This window comes from Leptonotus elevatus, chromosome 1 (genome assembly GCF_054856555.1).
Source record: "Leptonotus elevatus isolate MCC_2025b chromosome 1, RoL_Lele_1.0, whole genome shotgun sequence".
Classification (NCBI taxonomy): Eukaryota; Metazoa; Chordata; class Actinopteri; order Syngnathiformes; family Syngnathidae; genus Leptonotus; species Leptonotus elevatus.
Window position 1 is genome coordinate 42,078,667 of NC_141239.1, and position 8,852 is coordinate 42,087,518.

At 39.5% G+C, this 8,852-nt stretch overlaps 1 protein-coding gene across 2 annotated transcripts; it reads right to left on the bottom strand.

Moving 5' to 3' along the window:
* Nucleotides 1-494: 494 nt before the first annotated feature.
* cdk21 (cyclin-dependent kinase 21) lies at nucleotides 495-8,846 on the bottom strand. Of its 2 annotated transcripts, none has more exons than XM_086059457.1 (8): nucleotides 8,705-8,846; nucleotides 6,891-7,136; nucleotides 3,897-4,029; nucleotides 2,077-2,244; nucleotides 1,915-1,994; nucleotides 1,770-1,820; nucleotides 1,248-1,380; nucleotides 495-848 (listed from the first exon to the last, which is right to left on the bottom strand). In XM_086059457.1, the coding sequence occupies exons 2-8, from the start codon at nucleotides 7,130-7,132 to the stop codon at nucleotides 771-773; spliced, it is 885 nt and encodes a 294-aa protein (XP_085915583.1). In that variant the 5' UTR covers nucleotides 7,133-7,136; nucleotides 8,705-8,846; the 3' UTR covers nucleotides 495-770. The 2 variants fall into 2 exon arrangements, with proteins under 2 accessions (XP_085915583.1, XP_085915574.1); XM_086059448.1 differs by having other exon boundaries at nucleotides 1,885-1,994.
* Nucleotides 8,847-8,852: the final 6 nt, after the last annotated feature.

Here is an 8,852-nt window from a genome sequence, read left to right on the forward strand (position 1 = left end):
ACGTGTGCCTGCCTACCCATTAAGTGGGAAATTAAACAATCAATTTAGTGGTCTGTCAGTTTCTGAAATGTGCACTTGCTCCTCACTGTTATGTAACAGTTGGACAAATAAACATAACCACCACTTCTATATCAAGTTTCTCAGCCAACGTCTCGAAAGCTTGGCTGGGCGAAGTTCCAGAGGGAAAGAACTACTTTGACGCAGCAGCTCAAATGTTGCTATCATGTCAAAGACGATCCAAGATCCAAGATGTAAGAAGACTTGCAGTGTTAACAGTATTAGTGGCATTAGCTTCTGATAATAATGTTGAGTATAATAATAATGTTGATAGACAGCTAGGTAGGGAAACACCAGCAGTTAGCCAATTTCAAAAATATGTCTAGAATTCTTGAACCATTTTGACCAACTTGCATGCCTGCATGTCACAGACATGTTATTAAGACACAGTATTAAAAACGTGGAAAAAAATGTCTCATTTAATAAATGTTTTTCTGTTTGAAGTTTACAAATCAACCCATGAAAGTGCTTGCACTGCTCCTAAATGCAACACTGGTTATAAACTGGTATAGACATGAATAGAAAAAGATGTTATAAATAACACTGACATATTTCATTAATCAGGCCTCAAATTCATACGTTTTTAACAACATAAAGCACTGCCACTTCTCAGTTTGATCAAATGAGCAACAAAAGGTGTCCATTTTAAGGTGCTCATAGTACTTTTGTAAATGTGCAACATCAACTTGTTATAATGGATTGAGTACTTTCGCTCAGTGCTGGCTGAAAAAGGGGTGAGCGAGGGCCCTGGCAGCCGAGATGCGTCTGCTCGGCGTGAAGGTCAAACATTGCTGCAGGGAACAAAATGGAGGGTTGACACTCAAGCTGGGAAAATGGCCTTAAAATAAAAAATTAGATTTTTTTCACAAAAATACAATTTCAAATTTTTGTTGATTGTTTTTACGCCTTCGCTTCTAGAAAAAGCAAGTGACAATGACAAGGCAAATTTTGCTTCAGGGGTTAGAGCTAAAAAACTTTTTTAAATAGTCATTAGAGGGGTGTGAAAAGTTGCAAAGTTGGCACCACCAACTGTATTATTGTAAAGTAGCTCTTTCTCTGCAGCCACGTTTTAGTGTAAGTGTTGCAACCCAAAAAAAGCCATAAAAAAAAAATCCTAAAAATTTGAGTATTACTGCAAACGATATTTCGCCCAGCCTTTCTCTCTTTTCTGACGCTTTTTATCAACTCACCAGAAGGAGGTCTCTGTCGTAGGGGTTCAGTGAGCGCAGCAGCAGAGGATTGGGATTCTTGGGCCCCAAGTTGAGTGAGTAGGTGACGGGGCTATCCTGGGGCCACTCGTCCTTGCTTGGCAAGCCAATGAAGCTAAAATGGTTGACAGACCCGAAACAAAGAGGCAATGATTTATTTTTTTAAAGAAAAGAAAATAATCCTATAAATAAGTAAATAAATAAATACATTTAAAGAGCCACCAATGATTTTTTTAAAGCAAAGAAAATAATTCTATAAATAAATAAATAAATAAATACATTTAAATTGAGCCTGTGTGAAAGCGCAGAGCTGTGAAAAAATGCAGAACATTGTAGGGTTAATGCAGAATGTTTTTTTCCGGATCTTTTATTACGCAACGATGCAGAAATATCACACATTTGCTGCTTTCTGTGCAAACGGCCAAATGCAGATACATTTGGGCTCTTTTTGCATGATCTCTGCGAGAAAGAGATTTTAGAATTCACCAACGACCAAATACTCACTCAAAGATCATTTGCAGCTGGTGCGCCTCACTGAATCCGTTGAAGAGCGGCCTGCGGGATGAACGTCACGTCAACGTGTCATCTTCATGTCAACGGTGATGAGTGACGCGCTTACTTGAGAAGGAAGAGCTCAGCAAAGACGCACCCGGCGCTCCACACGTCCACAGACGACATGTAAGGAGATTTGAGCAGCACTTCCGGAGCTCGATACCACAATGTGACGACCTGCGGAGGCAAAAAAAAAAATGACGCATTTTCTTCAAACACACTTTTTGTGACGAACATAAAGATGTAATGGCGCACGTACACCTGGTGTGAGGGCCATGTTGAAGGTGTACAATCGAGACATGCCGAAGTCGGCGATCTTGACCCGGCCGCTGCTGCTGACCAGGATGTTGGGCGGCTTGAGGTCGCGGTGCAGCACCATATTGGTGTGCAGGAAGTCCAGGCCGCGCATCAGCTGCAGCATCACGGCCTGGACAAACACATTCCACATCTTCACTTGTAGCTTGCGGGATGGAAGGAAGGTAGGCACATGCGGGTTGACAAACTTTGGTGCTCAAGAGACTTTAAAATGGTTCAAATTAGGTACAAAAAATAAAGGTCAGCTCAGTATGTAAAATATCATCAGCAACAATCCTCGCATCTTCAAAATTATTGCGTTAAACACACAAAAATTCAGTTGTAAGTTGTTGAGCCATTAACATTGCACGTCATCCAGAACAAAACATTTTCAACAATTTTGATTGGTCAATAATGTAAAAAAAAAAACACCCACATAGGGACAGACCAGTTGTAAAGATGTAAAAAAATTATGGAAATGGACTGCTTTTTATATAGTGCTTTACAATGCCTCACATTCACACACCAATGGCTGACCACTGCCAGGTCCATTGGGAGCAAATCGGGGTCCAGTGCCTTGCTTAAGGACACCGCAATATGCTCACCAGGGGCTCAGGATTGAACCCACAACCTTACGGATGGGAGACGACCACTCTACCACTGAGCCATGCCGCCCCAAGATCAAACTGACCAAAATTGGACAGAGCGTGTTCCCGCCTGATAATGATATGTAAAAGTGTTTATTTAGATAATAATATAAAGTTTTTGAACTCATGTTATTACAGTTGTAGAAGCCACATGTTATTTTTGCTTTTATTTGCGGTAGATGACCACAGGTGGCAGTGTAGGCACTGCCTGGACCTCTCCACCCTACCTCCCTAATCCTTTTAAGCAGGTGATCAGGTTGATGGAGTGGAAGGTCATGCGTTTTTTTACCACTCGGTCAAACATTTGCTCATAAATACACCCATACATCAATTTCACAAATAGAATTTCAGTTAGAAAGTTAGCAGCATAATTTATGCCACGTTTGTTTTAGATTGAACCATTGAAGCCCATTTTTTGTGGACAAATATATGTTAAGTCGAGCGTGTCAAAAACATCTCCCACATCCATCCACGGCGACTACAGAACCCAAGGTTAGTCGCTACAACAGCCATACTAAAAAATTGGAACATACTAGGATAACTGTGGTATATCATGCATTATCTGAACATATATGTTATCATATATTTTTTCATAATGAATTCTATTTTACTGAGTGAAAATTAAAAAAAACATTTCAAACATTTCCAAAATAGCCTGTAATAATACACAAAACTCACTGAGGGGGGTTTGTTTGGGGCTTTTCTTGGAGAACAGCGCCCTCTGCTGTAATTGTAGGACAATGATGAACATTGTGTGTTTTTTGGAAATGAAGTGTTGAATATTGACATTTATATATTTTTTTTAATCTTTAACATAATTATTGTCTTCCTATGGATAAAAATGCATATTCTATTACTTCCGCAAACACAATTTGATATATGACATTTTTGTACTTGTGTGTACCCATGTTTGGGAATATTTAATGTTACAATTTAACACTGAGGTAAATGAGGTTAGGTCAAATAAGAGTAGAAGAAATGTGATGAGTGTTAGAGGGCATGGTGCAAAAATAATGTTTTGCCAGTAACTTCACTCACTACGCTTAGAACCTGCGGAATTTATGGCCGAAATCAACAAGGAGAAGTCTCAACAAGGAAAGAAAAATTAAAGTTAAGTTTACTGTGTTATTGTTCTTACCTTAATGTTGTCCCGGCTGAGTCCAGAAGGAGGGGCTATGGACATGTAAGTGGACAGGTCTTGGTCGATGTACTCCAACACCACTGTAAGGTCGAAGTCCTTGCCGACCAACGTGACTGTCGCATCCAACAGCCTATACATTCCAACAAGAGTATTTATATGTAAATATCAGTGTCATTATGTACAATATATGGATTAACTAAAATTTGGTAGTGCTGGGCGATATGCCCCTTAAAATGTTAGTGCAAAAATCTGATTTCCGATTTTAATAATTTTTTTCACAAAAGCAAATAACATGACATTTTTAAAGCAATTTCTGCTTTTGATTCATTTGTCCGGGATTTGATTTATTTTTTATACACACACACACACACACACACACACACACACACACACACACACACACACACACACACACACACACACACACACACACACACACACGCACACACTTGTATATGTAGTTCAAAGTTTTGTTTTGCTTTGCTACATCTGAATTGTAAATAGTTATATACTTATCAATACATTTACTATCAAAATGCATTTATCTGTGTTGGTTATGTTGTTGTAAAGAATAAAGCACTGTTTAGATGTTTGAGATGTCACAAAAGCAAAGAGTATTAGCGTCAAAGTCAAAATTTTGCTTGAAAAGAACCTTTTCAACAAAAAGCAGTTTTCCCACCATTTTCTGGTCAGAGAAGGGGAAAATTGTGAAACTTGGCTATGTTCTACTGCAGATTATTAAAGAATGGAAAAAGGTAGAAAGATTTTTTTTTCCAATGAAAGAAGAGAGCTTGTTTTGTTATATTAATGTTTTTCCTTTCTGACACATTATTGCAGGTTACATCGATCACATATTATCATTTGCAACATTGACATCCAAAAGAAGGGCTGACGGGTAGAAACCATAGCTTATTAGTAACCCGTCCCCATCGATTCTTACTATACGCATTAGTGCCAATCATTTGGAATTGGTAAATCGGTTCCCGGACGCTGCCAACAGGCCCACCCAACCAGGCGAGCAGCCAAGGCGAGCAGCCAAGGCGAGCGCATGCTCGTTCACCAGTAGTGTCTTCGCAGACCTTGGATCAGCTTTCACACTTGTGGCTTCCGGAAGAGTAGATGGGCTTGCATTCTGCCCATTGCGTCCACAGCAATGAATGTTCACTCCATTCCGGTCAGTTCAACCACCAATGTTGCCAGCATTCGACGATGCTTAGATCTTGATACTCCTGAGCGCTCACCAAGGCCAGCCCACCCGGCGGAGTAGCCCCAGCTAACCGCATCCCAGAACCATGTTCACCAATCCCATTGTAACTATTTACAGCAGATACATTGCAGCCACAATACAACCTTATCACGACAGCCTTGCATGTTGCAACAAATGTCCAAACAGAAATAGAGCCAGACAATGTTTACGTTCTTACAGGAACAGCATTACATGTTATCAATACAGGTGTATAAACAAGAGTTAACCTTGGCAGTGTCAGCAAGAAATCATATGCTATATTTACATTATTCAAATCATGACAGCTCCAGTTTTGGGTTAATTAGTAATATGTTACAATAATTTCATTTGGGTAAGACATAATCCACAATTTAATGATGTGAGTTACTGATAGCAGTTATTGTCTCTCTCCGCCAATTATTCCACTCTTTTCATGATCCGTATTTTCTTCTGAGAAGATGAGTTTTCTTTTGTTTGGATGAAGATCCGACAGTCTTTTGTCCATGTGTTCTCGATAAATCCATTATTTCTCAATTGTCGCGCCCTTCTAGCAATGTCAGCCTTTCGTTTTGTGAGATTTTCATTGACGTAGACATGTTTACCTTTAACCTTGTAGCTATCTCTCAAAAGAACAATCTTTTTCTTCCTGTCAACAAACCTGATCAAAACTGCAGGTGGTCGCATCCCCCCAGTTGGAAGCGAAAAGCACATCAGGATGTGCGCTGGATCCACAATTAATCCCAAATCTCAGAGTTGAGTTGTCACTTGCTGTTCGATAGTCTCATTCGCTGAAGCTTGGTCAGAATCAACTGCACTTGTGCTGGCCGAGGGCCGCGGTGCGGTTTAATCTGGATACCTGTAACTATCAGATCGTTGATACGAAGATTCTGTTCCAAATCATCCACTTTTTGTTCCAAGGTGACAATGCGTCGATCTTTTTCTTGTGTCTCTTTCTTCAACTGCTGAATTTCCTGCAGAAGTGGCTCGATGCTCTTTTTCATTTCAAGTAATTTGGTGACCATTTCTTTGAGTTTTGCAAGAGAAGATTTTATCTCCTCAGTTTCGTCAGCTCTTTTTCCGCCAGGCATATTGTAACAATGTAGTTAAACATCCCCCCCAAAAAAGTAAAATTTTTGTTTTGGTAAATTTCATGATTATATAGCTGTAGAACACAATATTCTGTGGGCCTTGCAAAATCTGTGAAAATCCTTAAATGTCTGGCAAGGAAGGAAGTGGCTGCTCAGAAAATGGCTGCCAGTGAATGAGTTAATAGATATTTTTTTCACAAAAGCAAATAACATGACATTTTTAAAGCAATTTTTGCTTTTAATTAATTTGTCCGGGATTTGATAAATTTTTTATACTAATCATTAATTGGCATTCATTTCCACTGAAATAAATACAGCTAATCCATGCTTTTTCTGAGTGGATATGGCCTGCAACCTGCTGTGAATAGCAAACGTCTGTAACTGACAGCCCCAGAAAGCATTTGTAATTGCCTCTAAATCCCACAAAATAGTGGCAAAGCACTACTTTTGTCCAAATGAAGCTCCTTAACTTACTTCAACATGGTTCCTTGGCACCAAGATACAAGATGGCAGCAAAACAGAAGTGCATTGGCCCTTGCATGAAAACTGCAAATAGTTTAGGCTTTTTTTTGTGTGTGTGAAAAATGGGTGATATGTTTACCCCCCAAAAACGTGAATGTCAATTAACAATTGCCAAACCATTTAGCAATTAGATGAAAAGGTCTTGTGTGCTCTTACTTGACAATGTTGGGGTGTTTGAAGTACTTCATCTTATTCAGCAGCGCCGCCTCGCGGAGTATGTAGGGAGGGATGCCGTTGTTACCCGAAAACGGTAACAACTCGCTGCAGAAATGGAACTTTTTCACTGCCATGAGGCGCCCTTCCCTGCCCACTGCCCTGGCCTTGTACACCTTGCCATAGGATCCCTGGCCAATCTCCGCCAGCAGCTCATAGAGGAGCGGACTAGCGTTAAGCTCCATTGCCCTGGATGTAGAAAAGCAGAGCAGTTAGAGAAGATGCATATGCATGAGCTTCTTGGAGAATGGGCAAAGCTGCCCAAGGAAAAGTGTGATAAGAAGCATATTCTTTAAAATAAATAAATAAATAAAGACTTCAGGCTGCAGCTTCAGCCAAAGGTGCAACAACACACTATTGACCAAAGACTGTGAATATTTATGTACATGTGTACATTGCAAAAAATTACAAAATTATCATTCAAGATATCATTATAGGGTGCAGTGTGTGTGTGTGTGTGTGTGTGTGTGTTTTTTAGGGGGAAAAAGAATATTACATTTTGGAATAAGGTTGTAACATAAAATGTGGCAAAAGTGAAGCATTGTAAATTATTTCTGTAACCAACCAGTTTCCAGGTTAAGCCAGAGCTCATGGGACTACCTTTTACAGGTAAAACCTGAACAAATGATTGATAACAATTAACTGTGTTGGCTTTTATAACATTATCTTGCAAATAAAATTAGCTGACTATGGATCACACTGTTATCTAAAGTCCCACATGTATGTCTGTGAATTCTGGAGGTAGAAACCAAACCAGCCTCCCAAAAACAAAAGTCTTTCCCAAATTGCCCCAACGTAACTATTCTGACAGTTGTTAGTTGCTTGGCTAAATTTTCTCATACTACTAGGTTAAAGTTTCCCCAAGTATAAACAACTGAGAAAGCAGTCTGTAGTCTGTCTCCAGTTATGATTAGTTAAAAATGTTATACATTTCTGAATATTGAATGATGGACGTCCCACGAAGTCCTTAAACGCTATACCAAAAATGCTGAAATAGCCAATTACATCCAAAATTGTGTAGTCTTAACTGAGATGGGTAATCTCATTAATTCTTGGCTGGCTGTGTAACACATGATTTAGTTGCCATTTTGTATTTTTATTTAATGACTTGCAGATGGGTAATATTTGTTTTGTGTATTATTACTTTGGCTACTGTATTTTAGTTTATACATGCTGAACTTTATGTTGCTACTGCGCATGTCATGAGCGAGCCCTGTTCGAAGGAAAAGGTTTGGATCAAATTGAGCATGAATTCTGTTCTGCCGTGTCGGCTCCATTAGCAAGGAATATGCCAGAAACGTAATAATTTTAAATCTACTGGTAACCCTCCTTTACCCAGCACCTGAAGGAAGAATAACATCTTTGGGTTACTGCTGTGTAAACGTTCTCTCGACTATGCCACATTCAACATGGCAGTGACGTCGACGTCGTCCAAGACTCAGCAGATTTGTACGTCTCTGGGCAAATCAGATCAGGCACAGCCAATCAGGATCAGGCTCTGACGTATTGCAATAATAGGGCCGCTTGTATTTGTCCATGGAGTAAATAATCTAGTTTTTTATTTATTTATGTATTTTTATGTAATAATCATGCAATTTTAAAGATATACTTAGCTTGTCACGTGACCAGCTAATTAGGGTCTTAACCATTAAGCAAGTTAGCTTGCAGTCTACACGGTTTATCATTTCAATAACTACAGTACATGACTTTTCGGTTTACTTTACCTTAATGGTATTATGTAAAATGATCTTGCTTACGTGTTGCTGGCAGCCCAGGCAGTCCCCCCTCCTCAAAAATATACACACAACTCTTAAATTGTACAACTACATGATACGGAAAAGCTCAAAGTTAACATCAGCTGTTCATGTGTGTCGTGACTCGTGAACGCGAACGCCGTTGACGCAC